This window comes from Eurypyga helias, unplaced genomic scaffold (genome assembly GCF_000690775.1).
Source record: "Eurypyga helias isolate BGI_N326 unplaced genomic scaffold, ASM69077v1 scaffold18170, whole genome shotgun sequence".
Lineage (NCBI taxonomy): Eukaryota > Metazoa > Chordata > Aves > Eurypygiformes > Eurypygidae > Eurypyga > Eurypyga helias.
In genome coordinates this window covers 14,971-39,326 of record NW_010225316.1, presented here as the reverse complement: position 1 = coordinate 39,326, position 24,356 = coordinate 14,971, and the positions used below count along the sequence as shown (strand labels likewise).

The following is a 24,356-nucleotide window of genomic DNA, read 5'->3' as shown; positions in this document are numbered from 1 at the left end:
GAGCACTGATACTCCTTTCAAAACTCTCATTTTTACATAGTCCTCCCTCCAGCCAGTTTTATAACGTATTTTACTAGCAAAATAACCTTTTTTCCCATCACAACTTTTAAAGTTAAAATTATATATGAGCAAACAATATAGAGTATTTCATTTAAGAATCCCCTTAGACTTTATCTTCCATTGGCTTTATAAATGTCCTGCACAAATATGATAAAATTCCCATTCATGAAACACAGATGCAAGTATTTTTGGTAATCTTCTCTTAACTTTTTTTTTTTTAATCAGCATATAGTCAAAATGACTGTTGCACAGGTGTTTTTTTTTTTTATTGTGTTCCCATTTCTGCTGATTTTTTATTCTCATTTTCACCTGGTTTTCAACAAAAACTTTGCTTATTTTAATTCATTCTATGTTGTTATAATTATCAAATATTATAAAGCATATTTTCTGTCATCATTATCTCTAGATTAAGACCAAGGAAAAACTTTCAGACACTCTGTTATGGAATTAGATTAAAACTAGGAGAACACATTCAATCTTAGTCAAACATGGGGTCTTTAACCTTTCTGCGCTGAAGGCTGTTTACTACGGCTGACAGGAATACTATCATTTTCCCAAGTAATACGAATTATCCAAGGTTTATTAATATCTAAATTCTCAGGCTTTTTCTCAAGTATATTGTAAAAGAAAACTGAAATGAACATGAGCACCTCACAGAACATACTCTGCTATTCAGAATCCCTAACCTCTGAAATTAAATGGGCTTTTAAAAGTTTTATCCACCCACAATCTGATTAATGGAAACACAGGACATTCCTTCGTTAACAAAACACATAGCAGAAACACAATGATACTTGTTCAGAGAATTGTATGAACCATTATAAACAAGACATTCTCTAGTTCATAAGTTTTTTTACTCTACAGTATCAAATGTATTACTGTCTTAATATTAGAAATAGTTACCTTAAAGGATAAATGTACAAGTCTTCTGCCTGTTTCACAAAACATCTAAAAAGAAAATAAAGGACTGTCTTTATACCTTATTGTTTCCATAGGCCATATCCATGGCTTCCAGAGACAAGGAGCAAAGGGCATTTATTAAGTGATGTAAGGACACATCGTCAAGGTACCTGAAAAATAACAGCTATCAAACACTGCCAAGTCTGATATACACACATTATTTTAATTATAAGATAAAGTTTCTTACTGTGAGCTTTCAAAAAGCCTGGAAAGTATATTGGATATAACTGGCAGATCAGTCATAACTGCTGTAGTCAGAACCTTGAAAAAGAGACAGAAATGTGTCTTATAGATTGCAATAGAAAATACTGCATAATCGTTAACTGTAAAATGAATAATCATGCTCACTGTGCTGGGCCCTTCTACAGCTCTTCCCGGTTTCAATGCACCCCCAACACCAGGCTTCAGTCCCAGAATCCACACAAGATGCTGAAATACAAAAGGATCATTTTCAGCAGAAAGGCTTTTCAGACAGAGGAAACTAACACTGCACTCATGCTAATTGGCAGCCTTTCAGATAAACAGAATTCAAGAGAAATGCTACAGTACTTACTCAAGACAATTCAAAGTATGCCATGAGTAGAAACAAAGCTTCTCTACTGCTCACATAAAAACTCAAAACCAAGTTATGTCCAAAAAACAAGGCATAAAAATTTCCTATCATACCTGAAGAGTAGCCAGGACAAGTTGCCATGATGTACCAAGAACCGCCCCGTGGCAGTGAGCTAAGTTGAGTAATGTCCTCATACACTGGATGTTTTTTGAAGTTAGCTAAAAAACAAACAAACAAAAGCAAAGGACCACACAATTTTTATTGTTCTACAGTAACAGTGTTTCTAGGAATCTCGCAGTATTTTACTACATAGCTTAAAGATTACATTTTGCTTGCAGTGACACAAAGTATGTTTTTTAGAGTAGTAGTTTGTTATCTCTCCTTCTATCAATCTTATCTCACTGGGGTCGAATACAATTTGATCACTATCCTCTCCTCCCTGCTTCACATTACAATCAAAACCCCAAGTTCAAGTACTTCAGCTTTAAGTGCATCTTCTTCACAAAATCAGAGTATATCTTAGAAAAAACATGTAAGTGAACCTTCACACACAGGCACATAACAGAGCTAAGACCTAGGATTTTTCAAACAGAACAGATGGGAGCTGCTGAGGTGAGTCAGATAAAACAAGAGTAAGTTGTCTTTACAGTTAGAGAACTTCACTGTCCAGGGCTGTTCCAAATGAAAAGTTTAGGATGATATTTCAGATAACCATTATTTGTAAGAATTCTGTTTATCTGTTGCCTATTTCTGAGGCACACTGAGATGCAGAAAGAAGCAGTTATAAGCAGGATGAGATCACTTACAAGTTGTACTTACCATTACGGTTCCCTGTGGCTGAAGAGCTAAGGGTTGCCCTACTGCTACAACTTGCTGGTGAGACTCGCTTGAAGGACTGATCATTTGAACGTTCTGTCCCTGAATGGAATATGCTAGGGGAAAATTGAAAAGAAAAACAAATTAACCTAAATTAAAAATCCAGTACTTACTTGTAGTAACAACCACTATCTGGCAAACACACCCCAAATAATTTTTCTCACAATATTAGCTTTAAGGTAGCTCACTTTGAGACCCTTGGTTATATTTAGATTATTGGTCGTTGCATTACAGAGTTAAAAGGAGTCAGTAATTACTCCCTCTCAATAACTATTAGATATTGCTTGCAATACAGTAATACATTTTACATTGAGACCGAAATATTTGTGCTAAGATACAAGCACTAGACTATGTCTCAACTCAGTTACCTGTGGCACTGGGTGTAAATGGAACCACTGTGTGCTACCATTGCACTAGTGCACTCACAAAATGACAGCATCATAAATGCTATGACGTGATGTTTTTCCAATACAGGACTTCAGGACACCCATTTTATAACTCAGCCATAAGAAGAAGAGTAACCTATATAAAATAACTTCACTGCTTCATTTCCATAGAGATTCATGTAACTCAGTTATGCATACTGCTTCACAGACTTATGATCTACACTCAGCTTGTGGGCTGGAGTAGAAGTGCTGGTCCCTTGTTCTCAGACTAAGGTATTTTTGTTTTATATTAAGAGGTTTAATGTTAGATCCATCTGCATATTCTCTAGGTAGGTGTATTTCTTGGTACACAGTAATTAATTTTCAAAATCAGAAACACAGAGTACATTCTCAACTGGCATAACCCATGAATTACAAAATTCTCTCAGGATGTAGTGTGCTGCTTTTGGCTGAGAAAAAGTTAATTTTCTTCACAGCAGCTAGTATTGGACTATGTTTTGGATTTGTGCTGGAAACAATGTTGGTAACACTGATGCTTTAGTTGTTGCCAGGTAATGCTTATATTAAAACCAAGGAAGTTTTCAGTTTCTCATACTCCCCTGTTCTCCCAGCTTCTTACAAAGAATATGCTGGGAGGAGACAGAGCCAGGACCGCTGACACAAGCTGACTAAAAGGCTATTTCGTGCGTAAGTTGTCATGCTCAGTATATAAACTGAGGGGAATTGACCTGGGGGAGGGGTGTGTTGCTCCTTAGGGACAGGCTATTGATGACCAAGTGGTGAGTCATTTTGCGTTGTGCATCACCTTTTTTTTTTTTTATATATTTCTTTATCAGTATTATTATTTCCTCTCCCTTTGCTGTCCTATTAAGTTTTTTTTAATCTCAACCCACAAGTTTGGGGTTCCCTCCCCCCCCATTCTCTCCCCATCCCACCTGGAAGGGAGAAAAGGGGGTGAGTGACTGCTTGTGTGGTGCTCAGTTGCTGGCTGGGGCTAAACCACAATATGTGGGAAACATTGTTCCAACTTCTTGCAAGCTATACAGAGCCCAGAACTTAAGATCTTTCATTTACGCAGTACTACCATCACTAAACAACTGTAGAAGACTGTAGTACACCACACATGCAGGATGTTCTAGCCAACTCTTAGAGCACCTGAGTAGCCCAGAGACCTTTTCAGAACTTGAATATCTTAATTATCCTAACAGATCCTTAGGATAACAGACAGATCTCCTTAGAATATGAATTTCTGACACATGCTAAGCATTCAGGAAGTTTTAGGTTGACTAGAAAGATACACAACAGATGCTGCAAAACTAACCAGTTCTGGAAAGCAGGTAGTATACATCCTGTCTGCGGATTCTAATATAATTTAGTACAGCCAAATACTACAGCTGTGTATCTTTGCAATCCCATCCTGAGAAAATTTGGGTTTAGCGGACAATATATGGAAACACAATTAAGGAAAACCTATATACTTACATTTGCTGGATAGAGCTGCAGTTGTGCTGTTCAGTACAGTAAGGGCATAGTGAGGAGGCAAGGATCCTTTGCAAATAGCAGTGATAAAGGCATCTCTTGATGTTACAAGACCTAGTCTTCCACAAAGTGCAGCCATAGTCAATTCTGCTTTTAGAATATTTTCAGTGGCAGCTTCATCAGTGCTGAAAGAGTACACATTGTTTAATAAGAAGTAACCCATGCCACAGTAGCAGGCAGCTAACCCAAACTGAAAGCACTAAGAACATACACTATAAACCATCAACACTATAAATACTGAAAAGCAAGCATAACCAATCAACAAAATTACTCAGAACCGTTTCCTATAAAATTGTTTTTTAGTTCTGAATGACTCAGCAAAGGAAACTATGAGGAGGTATTTAACACTAATTTCAGAAAACAGTGTTTGATAACAAAAGACTCTTTGAAAAAGACAATTAAGTTACCAAAGTTATTACCTAGTAAACAGTTTTTTCCACTTCAAAGACTGCATAGTACTAGAAAGTACTGAAATGTTATTTAGTCTCTTATCAACAGTAATCAGGACATGGTAGAATCACTTCAATATGTTGAAACACTCAGTCAAAGTAAAAAGCAATAAAAATAATTCAAACAATTTAAATGCAAGCCTTGGAAAATGTAATTAACAGTTCTACATTGAAATACATTGAAGGCTGATGCTACACTTCTGGAGACTTCTGTATTGCTTACTCTTAACAGAACCTCACTCAATCTAGCCGTCACTAATATGCAAACCTGTCTGCTCAGATGCCATGACCAGCATATTCTCATACAACTGTCAGCTTGACCAGTATCAAAAGTCAGTTCAAAATGCAGCAGGGAATGCCATCTTTGAAAAATCAAGACAAATGAAAGAACAAATACCTTGCATCAAGTAGGAGGGATAAAGCAGCCAGAAGACCACACCAACAAGCATTCACCATTTCTTCCCAGACAGCTCTGCTAACTTGAAAGAAATACATATACTTGCTTACAGCAGAAACAAAATATTTTACTTAATAACTTTCATCACAAAATGCTTGCTACTGCACCTTTTAAATTGTGTTTTTACATGTATGTTTACACAAATATACACCAGTAGCATTTAAAAAGTCACATTTAAAGTTACATTGCTAAAGTTAAAAAGTCACCAAAACAATGCTTATTGTAAATTATACTCCCCCCCCAAAAAAAATCTTAGAGGTATATATAACTATTTTTAATCTCTGTTGTAAAGATAAACACTCTGAAATGCATAAATGCAGGACAAGAAACTCACTAAAATTTAGCACTGAGGGAAAAATTCTCCTTGTATTTAAAATTCTCCGCATTTTTGCCCTTTTTTTTTTCCTATTAAATTAAAAGGCAGGTCTAATAGACCTATAATGCTCCCGTGCCATTTCCACGGCTCCCTCGCACGCTCAGGCCATGCCAAGACGCGGGGCTCAGCCGGTGCTGCCTGCAGCACCACGGAGAGCTCCGCCGCCCGAGGCCACGCGCCGTGCTCGGCACAAGCCCCTTCCCCTTCCCCCCGCAGAGTGGATGCCCCGGTACAAGTCCCAGTTTCCTGGTGCACAGGCCAAATCACTCGACAGCCAAGTCTTTCTGCACATACACACACAGCCTCCTCATACGTTCCAAATTTACAAGCCTTGGTTCCTAGTCTTTCTGCTTTTAAAGTTCTTCCTTGTCTACTTCCATTTTTATTAAAATCTCTCCATTAAAACATTCATCTTTTTGTTCTGTTACTAGAAATACATTTTTCTTTCAATGTGGTCGTAGCTGCCACATTTCTCTCAGTCAGGTTGTGTCTTGTGACCTTGTATCTTGGTGTTAAGCAGAGTTCAGGACACAGGGAGGCAGAATAGTAGTTTCAGACAACAGAATGCCTGTTCTCTCTCACTCACATCCCACATACATACATATGAACAGTATTAATACACCACGAGGAGTCTATGGCTAAGGTGCTATAGGACAGAAGCAGTACATCAAATACTTTGGGCTTTGTAGAGACTACTGCTGTTCCCTTACCAAAAAAAAGAAAAAAAACCGCCACACAAACACCCCAAGAAACAAACCCCACTTCCTTAAATGTTTTCATATACGATTTAAAAACAATAAATTTAAGTAATAATGCATGAACTATTTAAATCCTGCTTTATGTAAGATTGCTGTATTATATACCTAGTTCTTTCTCTGATTGGTCAGATACAGACTGCAAGTCTTGCTGCTCTGAAGACTGTGCTGGTAACAAAGTTGTCTGTGCTGCAGTCTGACTGACTGTTTCTGCCTCTCCCAACTCTCCTTCAATCATGGTAGTGATTCCACGAACAAGATCCAGTAAACAGTGAAATGCGACTGACATGGCATAGCCTTCAGGAATCGTAGGTGGCTCTACTTTGTCCAGCATTTCCAAACTAAAAAATTGAAAGTATGACAAGTGTGTAATAGTACTGTTGTGATTAAAAACAGTAATGAAAACCAAGATTTCAAATGAACATTAAGTACAAACAGACTCCAAACACCAACCTTCAAAACTGATAGCAATTCAAGAAAATAAACTTCTTGATTAAGTCATTACATCAGAGAGTAAATGAGTCACTACATAAAATAGTAAATTAAAGGGTACAAACCCTAACTACAGTATTTAGATCTGGAAATAGATATTTTTTAATTAACACCATATGCATTAACATATACAAGCATCACTGAATGAATTATCCTACTTTTTTTATCATTTTCCTTAAAGCCACTGCAACAGAACCTATTCAGAAGAACGCAAGTACAAAGGAACAGAAGAAATCGGTTAGAAAATCACAAGTGTGAACATAGTTATAACAAATTGAGAACAAGCCAGACATTCTATTATCATTGTCTTTGAGTCCATATGACTGTAAAAGTCTGTCATAGCTAGGCAATATATGACCAAATATTAATCACCTACAGGCATAGGTAAACAATGGAAGTTAGTTATATAAACTGCCGCCCCATTGCTACTTCTCTTTGTATTTTACCTTAAAAGCACATAAAGAACTGCTGAGTTACAAATCCAACAGGAATTGTAGCTACCACAGCAGCAGTGTCTGCACAAGGAAAGGCAGTCTGTTACAAAAACTACCTGCTACCCCAACAACCACTATTTTATCATTTGTCCTACAAACTTCTCTTAAAAAGGCAAGACATTCCAGCTACAATATACCAAAGACACTTTTATACTGTAGTGTCACCGCTCTTTTTTACAGAAGGGGAAAGGGAAAAAGGGGAAAGGGAAAAAGGGGAAAGAAAAGAAAACAAAAAAAAAAAAGGAAGAAAAGCAGCAGATTGTAGTAGTTGGCCAAAGTATTAAATAGCTTTCATCCACTTATGTTACAAATAAAAATTTCCTGAGAACAGTCAGATAACCTAAAATAACATTCACGGATCCTCCTGGAACAAAAAGTCCAGTCAACACATACATGTTAAACAACAGAAATCTGAGGATTAATTTGTCCTTCTACATTCGCAAAGGCAGACAAGGGAGTTTCTACATTTAAAAAGTATTTAGATCCAGGCTATTTGCTGATTTCACTGAGTATTAGTATGCCAAAATTTCACAGGCTGTACAAAAACACTTTCATTATTTCAAAAGTAACATAGTATTCACAACTCTAAACTGAGAGCACAATCTCCATTATACAAATTTGTGACAAAATAATTGTTTATTATAAGAAGCACTGACAGTCAAACCTTCATACACAGGTAAATAGATTGTTTGGAGTGACAACCCAGCCAATATCTACCACAATATACTTCCTGTTCAACAGAAACTGTAAATGCAGCAAAGCTGGTGTACACAACTCATTTTTCACTCCCACTGATGTCCCATTTGCTTAATCCCCTAATTTCTGCCATCACACAGCCCAGCAAAAGATATTCTAAAACTGTTATATACACTAAAAGTGAAAGGTGAATACAGCAACAGTATGATAGAAAAAAAAAAAAATCCCACAGATGCTAAAGCCATAGGGGATATTTGGATCAGAATCCAAGTATTTGGATAAAACAGTGAAAAATCAGAATACCTCGTGGCACTGACAAAAATAAAATACTTCAATGCCAGTGAAATAAAAAACCTCAATATTCACTAATTAAAAGATAGAGGTACTTACTAGGTAGCTTTAGCACTGCCTTGTACTGTTACATTCAGGATAGGTATCCAAGTACCTCTATACTCAAAGGCAGGTAATACAGTTGCACCTCCTCCCATTCCAAGCACTCCTGGGTTAGTTTGTGCTGACGCAGTATTCCCCGATGCATTGCTTCCTGTTCAGAAAAATAAAGTGATAGAATTAGCCAATCTAATTTTAGTGATCAGCAAACATCCTTTTTCTACATTTAATTTTTACGTTGAGATACATGGATTGACCCAAGATGCCCTGCTTGATAAGAAAAACCACCAACAACATAAAAAACTATTTTTGAGCTCCCTCTGCTGTCTAAAACATGATTTTGTGTGCATAGGAATTAGTTTAAAAGGCACAGATGACTGATGCCAACTGCATTATTTTCAGTCAGAATAAAACGCTTCTGTGAAAGGTATAGGCAGCATTCATAACATTCTATGAATTAATTAAACTTAGATGGTCTCAATAAAAGAATATATATTTTAGTGAAGAGTCAGACAGATATTTAAAAGTTAAGGATTATTTGAATACTTACGTGTAGAACTCAGCAGGAGGCAAGAGACGTTAACCATTCCAAGAGCAAAGATCATCACAAACGTCAAAGATTTCAGAAATGCAAAAACCACAAACAGAAATTCAAAGAGAACTGCAATGTTTTAATCTGTTCCATTCCAAGGTGGAAGAAAACAAACCACCAGGGAAGAGTTGACAACGTGCCAAACAACAGAGAGGAGGGAACAGATTCTTGGTTCCAATTTAAGAATCCAAAAAAAGCAGATGAAAGGACAAGGAAGGCTGTATATATAAACTTCCTACTTATAGATGGAGGTCTATACTTACTAGGAGTAGGTACTACAAGTTCAGACTCTCTGTACGGACAGCGGGGAAAGAAGGGCAGGGTCCCCAAGAAGGCAACTCACTGCACCTAATACATGAGTGTAACAACTGCCATTTTGGTGTGCTCACTTTTAATATTCAGAAAAACTAAACTATTAATTTAGGCAACATGAATACACATAAAAGTGTATGTATACACTTCAACACAGTAAAGCTTAACAGATGGAAACAACATCATACAGCTAAATGGTTAACCAAATGCTGCCACAAACACATTTACACTGGTGTCATGCAGACAGACATATACAACTATTTTTACATCAACCCAACGCCTTAAGGTGTAAAAAGGCTTACATTACACCAGTATAATAAAAGTGACACAAAACATAGGTAGATGCGGCTTTCAACTTCTGTGAAACAGCTACAGTGTTGCAAAACTGAGGCTCAAAAGGCCTACACGTGCGTAGGACAGCCTGCTACTACAGGACCATCATTATAATCAGAAGATTAAGTTTGAAAATTAAGTTGCACTGAGCTGTTCTATTGTGTGTTAGACATGGCTACAAGAGGAAAAGAGGCAGAAAGAGAAATGCATGGGAAAGAGACATGAGGAACACCCAGCCAGAAAGAAGGAGAAAACAAACTGGAACAATGAACTAGAAAAATAGTGACAGCACTAAAGGTATGACTCTACTGCAGTGCTGTTTCACATGAAAGCAAAATTTAAGTTTTCAGGAGCATGAGTATTTTAGAATGGCTTCTCATATGTGCGCGTTACATCATGAAAAGTGCTTTTCTGATTAACCTTAAGTGGATTAAACTAACCCGGAAGCGATGCTAACAGAAGTGCTGTATCAGCTTCAGACTGACAGCTACTGAACAACTATTAACACAAACTTCTTCATGTTATCAGTGCTAACACTAACTTGGAATTCAGACTTCATGAATGAACCCTGGAAGGTGTCAGTCTACAACCAGACTTAAACATGTTTATTAATTTAATAGTAAACTTGCTAGATAATTATTATACTCTGACTGTGTGTTATCTCTTTTAAGAAGGCTGGTCAAAAGACACCCTTAGAAATTATTTTTCTGTCCCAACTGCAAGCAGCATAATTGCACACTACCATATGTGACATCCCCACACAAGCTGACAGAAATCAGACACGTTTGTTACACTCAGAAATTAGAGATAATTTACTCTGAATTTCCCTCAAGTTGCAAACCAAGGAGCTTGGTCGCTGTAGAAGGGGATGCAAATGCAGCAGCACGGCTCTGCTGACTGTGGGCTACGTCTTCCGCATAATACAGGTAGATAAAATCACCTGTTGTACCAGACCTGAAAACCGTAGTTGGCCACAAGCTAGCTTTCCACCTAAATGAACACAGAAGTACAGAACTGTACTAAGTCAAATGTATACAGACTTAATCAAATCAGAAGGTATTATTACAGGAAAACACTGGAAAATTAAAGAGATAGTAAGGCTTTACCAGTTTGGTTTGGTGCCGCTGATGTGTTCCCTGTGCTCGGTACAAGAAACAGCGACTGGATGAAAGACCCCAGTGCATTCACAATATCACGGAAAACTTTAGTGGAATGTTGCTTCATATCATAGGATTGGCAAAAGGACCTGGAAAATTTTTTATAAAACGTAGTAAGTATTTGATAAAACATACCTTAAGTCCCTAATTTAACAGCAACCTCCTCCCCTAACCCCACCCCCCACTATGGACTAAAATCACATTTCAGCTGCAAATATTCAGGTGAAAAATAAACTTTAGTTTTAGGTAAATAATCCTTTGAAACCAGTAAGACAGACAGGATTTGGAATACTCAAACAAATGTAATTCATTCCTTCCTGGATAATAAGCATTGCCTAATGCTTTATAAAAAATTATCTTGAAAAGTTTATTGCATTTAAGTTTCTACTTATTCATAATGTTTTAGGAAGATTTTTTCACCAAATAAAACCAGAATTATTTCTTGAAGTTTACTAACAATGAAATTCAATATATTTAATACCTTAATAGCTGAGGCTGCACACAAAGCCTGTGAATAGACTCTACTGCAACAGCTCTTAGCCACTGTGGTTTGTCTGCATCCAGAAACTTAACCAGCAATGACAGAAAGATTTCACATTCTGTTACCTAAAAGATATAATTCATAGCCATTAAACTAAAAGAAAAAGCCCCCTACAAAATATTTTCTCAAAAAAACTTCTTTCATCTTAGGAGTCTTATCATAGCAAGTTTTGCACAGGATCTAAAAAAAAAAAACCTTCAACAAAGCATTTACTCAAAATTATATAAATAACATACCTAATAATCATAATATTTTTGCCCAGCTAACATCACATATGCAACTGTACTGAAGTAGTTAAATTCCTCACAGACATTATAGTAAAGGCAAACAACATAAGAAGATCAAAAGATTCCTAAACCTTAACTGAAAGGCACTCAAATACAGAAAATTCAACAGCTAATCAATTTGAGAATTTATACAAGCTCATGTTTAATAAAATCTTACATGTACAATACATAAAAACACATATACACAGAAGAGGAAAAGAATATTTAGACTTCCCTCCATATACATCAACAGTTCCTAAGAAGAAATTAAGCATAGAATCACAGAATGGTTTGGGTTGGAAGGGACCTTAAAGATCATCTAGTTCCAACCCCCCTGCCATGGGCAGGGACACCCTCCACTAGACCAGGTTGCTCAAAGCCTCATCCAGCCTGGCCTTGAACACTTCCAGGGATGGGGCATGCACAGCTTCTACTGGCAACCTGTTCCAGTGCCTTACCACCCTCTCCGGGAAGAACTTCTTCCTGCTATGTGATCTAAATCTAGCCTGTTAGTTTAAAGCCATGACCCCTTGTCCTATCACTACAGGCCCTGGTAAAAATTCCCACCCCATCCCCAGCTTTCCTGTAGGCCCCTTCAGGTACTGGAAGGTGCTGTAGGGTCTCCTTGGAGCCTTCTCTTCTCCAGGCTGAACAAACTCAACTCTCTCAGCCTCTCTTCATAGAAGTGCTCCAGCCCTCTGACCAACTTCATGGCCTCCTCTGGACTTGCTCCAACTGGTTGATATCCTTCCTATGTTAGGGACCCCAGAGCTGGACAGAGTACTCCAGGTGGGGTCTCACAAGAGCAGAGTAGAGGGGGACGTTCTCCTCCTTCGATCTGCTGGTCATACTTATTGTAGTGCAGCCCAGGATACGGTTGGCTTTCTGGGCTTCAAGTGCATGTTGCCAGGTCATGTTGAGCTTCCCATCAACCAACACCCCCAAGTCCTTTTCCTCAGGGCTGCTCTCAATCCATTCTCTGCACAGCCTGTACCTGTGCTTGGGACTGTCCTGACCTACATGCAGGGCCTTTCACTTGGCCTTGTTGAACTTCCTGAGGTTCACATGGACCTCTCCAGCCTGCCAAGGTCCCTATGGAGGGCATAGAGTGTGTCGCCTGCACCACACAACTTGGTGTCACTGGAAAACTTGCAGAAAGTGCACTCAATCCCACTGTCAGTGTTGCCAACAAAGATGTTGAACAGCAGCAGTCACAATACCAACACCTGAGGAACACCACTCATCACTGGTCTCTACTTGGACATCGAGCTGTTGACCACAACTCTTTGAGTGCAACCATCCTTACCCACTGAGTCCATCTGTCAAATCCATGTCTCTCCAGTTTAGAGATAAGGATGTTGTGCGAAACAGTGTCAACACGATGCTATTAATGATCACAGTACTGGCATACACACAGAAAAACAGAATTGTGTAAAGAAAATTTGTACATATTCTTACCAGCAAACTGTAAAACTGCTTAATCAAAACAGAAACTACTCTCAGCAAACGCATACAGATGGGGAAGTATGGTTTTTCCACTGGTGCTGGAGAAGATGATGTGCTGGAACCTTGCCTGAATTTGATATTTGGAGAGAAAAGCTTTATAACAAGAGGGCATACCCTTTCTTTAAGAAGAAAACTGAATTCCTGATGCTGAAAAAGAAAACAGAACAAATTATAAGCAGATATTCTTTAATTATTATCAGTAGCTCTGATTATGGTTCTTTCTTACATTTACAGTCATTATAAGAATTCTGAGGTCATGTCAATCTTCATATAAGTAACACACTCAGGAAATGACAGACACCATTGTAAGGCTACCAAAAAGCACAGTAAAATGACATGGTCAGGTTCATACCATGCACCCCTCTTCTTGTATTCTGCAAACTGAAATAGGTGGCTAATACATCATTTATTATGTATTTAACTTTTTAATTTAGCTACTGTCTGCTAAAATGTCTTACTGTAAAATCATGGGGCATTTATATGCAGGAGATCCACCCAACTCATAGACATGATTCCTGGTGCTTTGCAAGTGAGGTTAAGTTAACATTTTTGTAGAAATAACAATGCCACAAACCAAGTTACAGAGCTGTCATAAATCATGCAAGATATGAAAATACATCTCTTGAGGAGATATAAATTGCAAAACACAAAGTGAAACAGAGCACAACATGCTCTACTAAATGTACAAACACAAATAGAGGGCATGGAAATAGAAAAAAATAGGCAAAAAGCACACAGTACTTTTCTGTCATAAAAACACAACATGTAAAAGCTACAAGTTTGAAAAGCCAGTACTCACGCAAAATTAAAAGGCAGTTAACGAAGTGTAACTACACACGTGAACAGAAGTCTTCCTATTTTCCCTCCAAGAACTACTCACTTGTAAAAACACTTGTGGAAAGTCATTGAGGACTGACTCAAGAAGTTCAAGGCCAAATGTCCGGGTCATTTCTGTCATACCCACGAGCCAGTAGGGAGCATCAGCATTAACTAACTGACAAAGATCCTTAGAAAGAAATAAAATAATATTTACATTTTCTGCACAGTCCTGCACAGGCATAAGTTTACTAAGTCTACAATAAAATCTACACTCTCTCCCTCCTTTGTAACGAGTAATTTTCAAATTTCAACATAACTTTTCCTTAAATTCCTCTTCTACATAAATTATTAAGCAAAAAGCTTTTGGACAGAAATTTTAAACTTTGCTGGTATCCTTGCAGCAATTGTGCTCATTCCTGCCCTCAAAAACATCTCAAGATAAGTGGATTTGCCAAATAACAAGATTCTTGGTGTGATAAATACAACTACTACTTTTCTCTATACACTCAACATTAATATACAATACCAACCACAGGAAACAAGACTGAACAGTGTGTGGCTCGTGGACAAGAGAACCTTGAATTTAATGCAGACATGCATACTTCGCTATTACTTAAGACTCATAGTAAAACATTTTCCTCGGCCACTTTGTCTTCATTTTCCAATCATCCCCATGGGATACAGCATATCACTGCCAATTACAATAAATGCATGTCAGAAAGCCTGAGGCTCTGGTTAAGGACCTTGTCAACAAGCCAACAGCAAATTTCTGAAATTTCTTAGAGATGTAGAAGCACACAATTATAACTGCAGATGTATAAATATATGCTCCCCAACTACCTGAAAAAGCATATATGCATCTTTAGCACATGGCTTCAGTGTACTGACAGATCTTCTGTTACTATTTCCTTGAACTGCAACTGGCTGGTCAATAGTATCTGTGTAAAAACAAACACCAGTTTCATGAACAAAGGAACTGTTGGTAATCAAGTACACATTAAGTATTCTTATGAAAAAATTCTAGCAGAATGGCCTATTAATTATTCTGCTGTCTACAGAAATAAACATCAGATTGAATACCAATGATTGTGAATACCAAGCACTTCCTTCCAATAAACATTCTTTCCGAAACTACTACTGCCCTGTATTTAGGTTACCTTCACCATAAATGCCACCCCCACCTCAAATTCCTTCACAACACTAACCTGAAGACCAGTTCTCACAGCTTGAAAAAACCCTAGGTTTTATATACTGTTGTACTGACTTGGACTGACACAATGACTAAGGATTTCATCTCCTTTCAATACAAGTAGATGTAGAAAAGCCACTAAAAATTAATACTGTTTGTGATTTTTTTTTAATAGTTCATAGGCTTTTTACTACTCCTTTATCTGAAACAGATAAACATTTGCCGTGTGTCCATATAACAGGTTAATACAAGCAAGCAGAGTAAGAAGTACGCCCACCTTTGTATCGTTCATCTTCAGCAACCACTCTCTCAAACACAACAGTAACTACCTGCCGCACTGTAGCTGCTGCGGTGTTATTTGTGATGTTATCTTTTGTGAAGTGCAATCGAAAACAAAGTACAATTGCCTGGGGGGGGAAAAAAATGACAACAATATATTTTCATCTTTCAGCTAAGATTCAAGACAACTGGCTCAGAACTACTTTACACTACAGTGTGTCAAAAGGTTGCCTGAAAAAAAATAGTTTTAATTATGAAACCAGTATAAATTCCACGGATTACTTTAGCCAAAAACCTCTTTAGTAATCCTCCCCAAAGGTAATCTAGAAGTGGTATTAACTGGACACATTATGATCTGCCAATAAAACTGCAAGCATCATAGAGAGAATACACAGTAATCAACCATACAAAACAACTTATATGAATATTAACGTCAAAAGGACACTAGGATTATATGGTTAATCACAGAAAGGTCAATCAGAATGGCTAAAATGCCCTTCCTGTCATCACAATACTTTCACAACCACATTACCTAGACTGCTATTATTCCTCTCTACAATGCATGTTTTAATGTATCATTGTGCTGGCAGTGACCTGAATACTGTTTCCCATTGGATTTCGTACTCCTCTAACATGTAAATTAATACTTACTTATTTTATACTGACTTTTGAAAACTAACATCTGTGTGAGTAGTGAAACTTGTATTTCTTGTTCCTTTGTCCTTACTGTCCGTTCTTACGCTTGCATATGAACCTCAACCGCACCCAGCCATAGCGCTACATGCTCTAAGCCATACAAGATTCAGAAGTTTCTTTTGCTGGTTGTGGTTTTTTTTTTTTTTTTTTTGTAAATGAGCTGTGGACTCTGCTCAGATGGTATCCTCGTATTAGTCTGAAATTTTACAACAGAATCATACCATTCTGAACTTTCAGAAGACACTGTATGATTCTCTAGGTTAATCTAACAGCAGGTTAATCTAACGTGGAAAAAACCCTTGACTTTGAGGTATTTCTTGAAAGAAACTTGGGGAACAAAACCCAAACAAATAAATGCACCATTTTACCCATGCCAAATAATGCATGCATTTGGTTAACTGAGAAATTCTAGTGATTTCAGGCCTTGAACACCACCAGGAAATTTTACAGGATACTGGTTTGTCAGGAATGCTTTTTTCTTACCCCCATGACAGCCTGCCAAAATGCGACCATACATTTCCAAATGTACTAAATTTTAACATGCACTAAGGAAACTGTTAGAAATACAGCAATTAGATTCTCCAGTAACTGTATTATGAGAGCATGCTTCCAGATCAGGACACAAGACTAGAGAAAGACATGCTGGTAAAGACCTTCTCTATTTATTTGACACTGATGCACCCACATGGAGTCCAAAAGGAGAACATTTCTAGACATTAGAGAGATGAACAAATAAAGAACATTGAAAAACGTGTTTGGAAGACACACACAAAAAACGTAATAGGATGAAATAGGATGTAGATACCAAGAAACTAAGAATAAGGGGGGGGAAGAGAGAGAGGGGGCATACAGAGGCACAGGAAGAATAATAAATGAGAAGAGTGATGACAAGCAGATATATGATATGCAGAAAAGAAATATATGATGGCCTTAAACAGCAACTGTCTTCTTCTAGAGCCTAGATTCACACTTGATAAAGTGACACCACTGCAGGTTCTTAAAGAACACCTGCCACCCAGTTAATTACTGACAATCCCACTTTCTAAAGTATTTCCATTTTCTTTAAAAATCATGCTTTTGTCCAAAAACACATCACCTCATTTGGAAAAAGAGCATTATGTGGAACAAAAGAAACAAGATGGTACTTCGACATAATTTGACTACTAAAGCAAAAAAAGAACCTACTCACAAACCATTCAATCCTTAGAAAGTTTCTGTTCTGTCAGTTATATGGTTTATACATTTTCCATTATCTTTCTGCCTTCAGCAGACCTTTGTAACTTAGCTTTGTTTTCCTTTCATATTTTTCCTTCCCTTATTTAAGTGGATTTTAATAATGATTTTAATAATGATTTTAATATTCATACATTCAACCAGCTAGGAAGTTATTTCATTAAAACCTGAAGCAAAGTAAGACTGAAAACCTTCCATCAGAACAGAATTTCTTCAATCCTCTTCTCTCTCTCTCAAAAAAAACCCAAACCCACCTCACTGGTATTAAACCAACACACTGAACGCAGAGGATAACAAAGACAGCAATTTAATTTTTTTTTTTTAAATAATCTTTTGTAAGTTAACGAGAAAAGAAATAAAAAATATAATCTAAGCAAGAGGAAGCTACTTCAAACAGAACTTCATAATTCACAGGTGGATAAACAATACTCCTTCAAAAAGAATTATCTTGTAATTTAAGACTAAAATGGATTGAAATCCTTATTTTTTGTCTTAGTTGAAATTTAATATCCAAAATGGTACATGTTTAAATTTATGCAATAAAGTTATTTTACTTCCGACTGAAAGAACAATAACTAGACTGCTTCCAAAAGAGATTTAAAGCAGGGTGGCAGGCAGCTTCTTCTAGTATTACTTTTTTAGTGAGAGCTTACATTGCACTATGTGCTCTGATTTCAGTTTAAAACCATACATAAAATGAATTTAGCAGATGAGAAGGATATGCATTAGCCCAGTGGTTTTATTAGAGGTCCCAATAAGTCAGAAATGTATTATTCTGAAGGAATTAAAAAACAGATTGAAAAGGAAACTAAAGGAAAACTCATTTTCAGTCTAGATATACAATAGGGACACAACAGAATCCAAGAAAGCCCCTCCTCTTCCATTATTTCCAAATGCTTCATACGTAAAACTGATCCCTGTTTTTCCTCTTGGATATTGTTAAGTACCATAGTTACAACTAGTAAATTCTTACCTTGGACAGTGCTTCATCATGCACAACTGTATTGGTTGTTAAAAGTACAAGAACTGTCTGGAGCAATTTAAGTTCTTCGAGACTATTTTCCATCAGCTGCCAAAGCATATTAATAATGTTTCCTGCTGCAGCCTACAAAGAAATCATTTTTTGACAACAACGAAGATCTTTACATACTGGTATATTATGCGTATGCATGTAAGAAAAAGCACTCTTGTAAACGCGTATCGTAACTGAATTTGCTTTTTTCTACACCACAGGACTACACTGAGAAGATAAAGCCAACTGCATTGTCACAAGTTTCCCAAAATAATTTTTAAGAGCTGACAGCAGAAATCTCTTAGTGTTTAGTCCAAATTGAAAGGCATGCTTCATTTTCTACTTGGAAATATAGAAGAGGCAGTACAAAACCATTTTACCCTCAAAATTCATTCATCTCAGAGAGAAAACAGTTTAATTTTACATTATGCAAGCACAATTAAAGGTATATTTTAACAGTGTTACTTTCACCAGCTTCTTAACACACTATAGATGCAGTACCGTAACGTAACATGACATTTACATTACAGTTGTGGGAAATGTGCAACCATTTTATCTTAAAGTAAAACATAAGAAAAACATAATACACAATGTTACTACACAAGAGTAAATTTTGTGGATGCAACTTTAAGAATTCTATTTATCAAGGTTCGTTACATACTCTCTTCCTGCAGTGTAAGAATACAAACTAAGTAAGCTGGTGTGAATTTTCATTAATTTCCTTCTAGAATTTACTGCTGTTTCCTCACCTCTTTTTTTCGTTTTCTTTTTTTTTTTTAAATAGTCACAAAGGTTGTCTTTTAAATGACGATTTTTTTAAAAAAGCTATGAGTAAAATATTTTGCATACTATGTTCATTATAATATAAACACACTCTTAACAAAAAGCATTCACCTTCAGCTTGAGGTATATATTAATCACACTGAAATATTTATGTATTTATATAAAGACTGATCTTACCTCTGAAACAACTTCATGGGACATGAGCCTCTGTATGGCTGCTAGACACAGCTGAGTGATCTTTGGTTCCTTTGTTCCACAACCCATTAGAAAAGGCTGAACTACCTCTGAGCTGTTCTCTTTCAAGGCTTTCAAAGAGAGATATGGAAGCAGTCAATGTATAATACTTGGAAGAATACAATGCAAAATTTGTTAATTATACCTATTAACAAAAATCTCCAGTCTTGGAAATTTGAGATTTACTCTTGCAGCAGAGGGAAAAGCCAAGCAAAGACAGACACCGGGCTGCCACAGTTGACTTCCACAATTATCCTGGCGGAAGCTCAAATCACAAGCACCTACTTCCTTAGTTACTCAAGTGACTTTCCACATGCCCAATGTCCACTGAGAGTCCACTTGGTTACTAAGAAGCTGTAAGATTCTGCACAACCCAGAGCTGTCTCTGGCTTTGCAGTGGTGACCAGCCTCAGGCTGGCAGCCTTCTCCTCCTGCTCTGCTTCACCTCAGCACCAAACTCCAAAGCAACACAAAGTGTGGCACAGAGACATACCAAAGCACGTGGCACGAAGGGAACAGCAAAACGCCACTGAAAAAACAGAGAAGCAAGAGACCGGACTCTCTATCCTGGGCAGGTACACCTGGCTGTGAATCTTTCAACCAGCATTTTAGCGAGAAAGGGCAGCTTCTTAAAATGAAGCTTTGTCAGGAGAAAACACAAGTTTCATGTGCTGCTATTTTTTCCCTTTTTTTTTTTTTTAGGAAAAAACCATTCTCAATGAAAACAACATTCCACATCAACATTTTCAAATATTTTTCCCATAGAAGTAATTCTAGAAATCTGAGATAAACTTCATAAAAAAGAAGGAAATATTTCTGAAGTATGAAGGGAAAGCACGACACTGACCAACGAGTGCTTTCCCACTTGCAGGCATGGTTGTTGGTTCATGCAAACTTTTAAGATTTTAGCTGCTTATCACCATTTCTGACACCAGAACTTCCTTCACAGTTGAAAGTTCAGTGTGTGTTCTTACACTGAATGTCATACACTGTGTTTTAGTCTATGTGTAACAGGAGAAATATTCACGAAAAAGTTTCACACACATTTTTAGAACACAGATTTTGTCACAAAGAAACAAACCATATATTCTCACATAAAAATGCAAACATGATCTACTTTTATTTTTCCTATTGAGCAATAAGTCTGGCTCAGAATAGGGTTTATTATTATGTATCACTACAACTAATTTGGAAAAAAACTGAAACATCAAGGTGAAAGCTACAAAAAATGTTTTAGTGATATTTTTCTAACAAAACAGTAACATGACTAATACATTTCTATGAAAAAAATAGGCTAGTATAAATTATAGATGCCAACTTTCTATGAGGTAATAATTCTCATAGGGTGATATGAACACATACACAGACCAGAGTTTCATCAGCCTCTTCAGAGCCAGTACAGGCTCTGTGTCCAGTTGACAGAGGCTAACCTTGCACCAAATGCCTAATCAAAAACAATTAAAATGTCAGCATAAATGATGTGAATGAAAACAGGTTCATTGCCTGTTTAACAGTCTGCTTTGATTTCAACAGGGTTTTTTAACTACGAAGCAAATAAACCTGCTTTTAAAACACGCACTATAAACCAAATCAACAATACATGATTTTCAAATTGAAAAAGCATTGGCTATATCATCAAAACTGCAAGTTTGTTCCCAATTAAGACATGTAATTTAGGCATCTAATTGTCAGTGTCTACACGTGAACATCTAGGTTGCCTTTTTAAGTCCATGAACACCTACAACACATGGCCAATAGTGCCTTAAGAGCTCACTCTAACATGCACAAATGCTTCTTCACTCATATAAATTTTTGAATTGCCACTTAATTCTAACCATCAAGCAAAACAAAGAAAGCAAAATTTTTAAAGATACCACAAAACCTTTATTTTTAATATAAGACTCATGATAAAGTCCTGAATGGCAAAACTGGCACAAGAGATAGTAAGACAAAGAAAAATTTAAAAACTTTTACAGTATTTTTCTTATAATCCATCAAAACCAATAATCTCACAACAGGATCCATACAAGGATTTTTACTTTATGAAGCTGAAAAATCAATGTGCTGTAGATCTGTTTCGGTACTGATCATTATATTAGCTTCAGTCTTAAAATACACAAAGATTTTCTTACATCCAGATCTGCTTCCATTTTGCTACCAAAAGTATTTAAGAATCTATTAAAAAAGTATTATAGGTAATGAACCACATCAAAAAAGAAGTTCTGGGAAAGTAAAACTCACTCCTTCATTCCATCAACAAGATTAGAATTATAATTTTTTAAATAACTTCTAAAACTAAGTATGAATTGCACAACTCAGAGCCACATAGAAATAATTTCTCACATTTATCTCACGTGATATAAAGCACAAGCTGAATTGGACTTACTCTTGGACTTAGTCAAATCTTCATAAATAAATTATAAAGCATATACAGAAATGCCAAGAGTGATGACCTTCAAACTGCTCAACTTAACCAACAGAAAGAAAGAAGTTAGATCAATGACCTCAGAGTTCTGGCAAACTAAAAACATCTCACCACAACATAAAAAAGATTAAGAATTTAATAAAGATTTTAAGATTGCACCTAGTTCCCTAAAAATTATAATCTTACAGTGTAAGGCTTCAAGAGAGCATTGAGTCACCTTATTCAAAACAATGTGATACAGTTGTTCTCATTTATTTTAGTGACAGTTTACAGCAAAATATAAAGAAAAATCATATTCTGATCAAAATATTTATTTGGATTACTAGAATGTCTAATAGATATTCTTAAATAATCTAGCAGTCAGAAAGTAACTACTTCACTAGATTTCACAATTACAGTAGCCTTTTTCAGCTTTATCATTACTAAAGCATGCATACTATATTCCTCATAGCATATAGTAGACAACAGAGATCTTGACATGAACTTATCTACAAGATTAGGCCACAACTTTTACCTCAAAACATACAAGAGTCCTTAAAGATTTGAGACTAATTGCATTATGTTTAAACTGTGGAATGTTAGGAAAATGTGTGGGCAAAGTATATGTTCCCCTCTGTTCTGCAGTTTCTATCTGAGGGAAAAAACCTATTTTCCTATTAGCAAAGATTAACTAATCAAAATAACTTCTAGGATCTGTTGGTTTTACAAACCTCTTAACAGCAGATCTGCCCAGTGTTTCTGATGAATGATATAAATACTAACTACATTCTAGTTTAAACCTTCCAAAGGAACCTTCTTACAAAATTGGACCAACTACCAGAAGTGTTTCCTCAGGAAGATTGAAGACTGCCTATCCATGCTGAAAATCAATGATCTTTCACATCTCTTCACTTTGAAATGAAGATAAAAAAAACAAGGAATTCCGCAGAATTACAAACTAGCTTTCTAAAATATAAAGTTCTTTACACAGTAATATGCCAAAGAATGTTGACAGCTTCCCAAAATGCTAACTAGAGATTTCTCTGGTTCATTTGTCTATTTTGATAGAGCTGACATTACCTGGCATAGTTTTCCCACTTATGTCAGCATTCATGACAGCAGTAAAAACAAAGAAAATAAATAAAAAGAGAGGCATTAAAGTGAAATACTGAGGAGTGGGATTGCTACTTCAACTAAGTATAGAAAGTGCCTCCTTAACAATATCTGATTTACATACCTCAAAAAAAGAAATAGTCTTACACCTATTTCAACTGGACCTTTCCAATAATCTAAGGATTTTGACTACAGCTGTGGTAGACACTCAAGTATTAATACAGGGATATACAAATTTGGCCAAAGGCTTTACCACCACCTGACAAAAATTCACTGATTTATATGCTATTTAATAAAGCTGAAGACAGTCAGAAATACTGTTTTTAAGCACTTAAAAAGCTGCAACTCACAAGATATCTCCTGTCCCTCTAGGCAATGTTACATCTTAAACTGAATGACCTTGTCTCAGATTAAGATGGATTTTTGCCTGCCAGGTACAAGTCTCCAAAGGCTAGACTCATACTAGACATGCAGATGGGGATCATACAGCAGAAGTCTACACAGAGCACTCTGCAACAGCTGTGGTGAATGTAGACAGTGAATAAAAGACTGAGAATTTGGAGTCTACATATTTCATGCAATTTTTCCTAAGTGCATGATTACTTTTGTAGAGTCACAACTGAAAATGAGGACCTTCCTCAGCATCAACCTAGCACTAACATGAAACAGTAGTATTAAAAAATTCTCATGCTACTGGATTTTTTGCTAGGTACCCAAAAGCAAAGCACCACTAAAAAAACACACACTAGAAGACATGTAGGATTATCACACATACCCAAGACATCTTTTTTAACATCTTGGTCTGTAACACAAGTTTATTCTTCCCATTGCATTGCAAATAATTACCTGCCAAAATATCAGTGTTCCGTGCAGCTATTGTTTTCACTTTTATTATTCCTGATTCAGCAGCCTGGAAGACAAGAAAATAAGTACTTTAGATGCTGTTTCATACATCAATATCTGGAAAGAAATAAGAATACTGAAGATTAAATTTATAGTCCCAGAGCAAAAATGTTTTTCTAGTGTTTTCAGTAAGCAGAGCTAATACAGAAGTGAAACTTTTGTAGCTTGTGGAATTCCCTTCCAGAATTCCATAGGAAGGGGTATATTCTGTGGCTCACAATTCTTAGGAATCACGATTCTCACTGCATTACTTCCCAGTCCTATGAATGCAAAGAAAAAACACTAGTAAACCAAAAAAACTGTTACATTGCCTCTGTACTGTTTCAAACTGTGAAACAATTGCCATGATGCACGATCTGTCACATTCATTGGACTGAAATGCTGAAGATACTGAAAACACCAGTAATTAGATCAATGCTTAATATTTAACACTTAACAATGAAATCCAGTTAATAAACTGGTACTGTTCCTCCATTCGGGTAGCAGTATTTTCCATTTGAA

The 24,356-nt window shown here is 36.5% G+C and overlaps 1 protein-coding gene across 4 annotated transcripts in view; it reads right to left on the bottom strand.

The window, feature by feature from the left end:
- Window positions 1–23,856, bottom strand: part of MON2 (MON2 homolog (S. cerevisiae)) — a 63,660-nt gene extending 39,804 nt beyond the window's left edge. For 3 of the 4 annotated variants that reach the window (XM_010149154.1, XM_010149162.1, XM_010149169.1), the window contains exons 1-18: window positions 23,799–23,856; window positions 19,379–19,506; window positions 18,380–18,511; window positions 15,476–15,605; window positions 14,850–14,947; window positions 14,071–14,196; window positions 13,143–13,337; window positions 11,359–11,483; window positions 10,827–10,966; window positions 8,484–8,637; window positions 6,520–6,752; window positions 5,221–5,302; window positions 4,318–4,499; window positions 2,393–2,505; window positions 1,687–1,791; window positions 1,369–1,449; window positions 1,208–1,281; window positions 1,040–1,130 (exon numbers count right to left, since the gene is read on the bottom strand). In XM_010149154.1, coding sequence (XP_010147456.1) covers window positions 1,040–1,130; window positions 1,208–1,281; window positions 1,369–1,449; window positions 1,687–1,791; window positions 2,393–2,505; window positions 4,318–4,499; window positions 5,221–5,302; window positions 6,520–6,752; window positions 8,484–8,637; window positions 10,827–10,966; window positions 11,359–11,483; window positions 13,143–13,337; window positions 14,071–14,196; window positions 14,850–14,947; window positions 15,476–15,605; window positions 18,380–18,511; window positions 19,379–19,465 — 2,148 coding nt within the window. In that variant the 5' untranslated portion in view covers window positions 19,466–19,506; window positions 23,799–23,856. Of the gene's footprint in view, window positions 1–1,039; window positions 1,131–1,207; window positions 1,282–1,368; window positions 1,450–1,686; window positions 1,792–2,392; window positions 2,508–4,317; window positions 4,500–5,220; window positions 5,303–6,519; window positions 6,753–8,483; window positions 8,638–10,826; window positions 10,967–11,358; window positions 11,484–13,142; window positions 13,338–14,070; window positions 14,197–14,849; window positions 14,948–15,475; window positions 15,606–18,379; window positions 18,512–19,378; window positions 19,507–23,798 lie in introns of all 4 variants that reach the window. The other variant, XM_010149177.1, reaches the window with a different exon arrangement.
- Window positions 23,857–24,356: the final 500 nt, after the last annotated feature.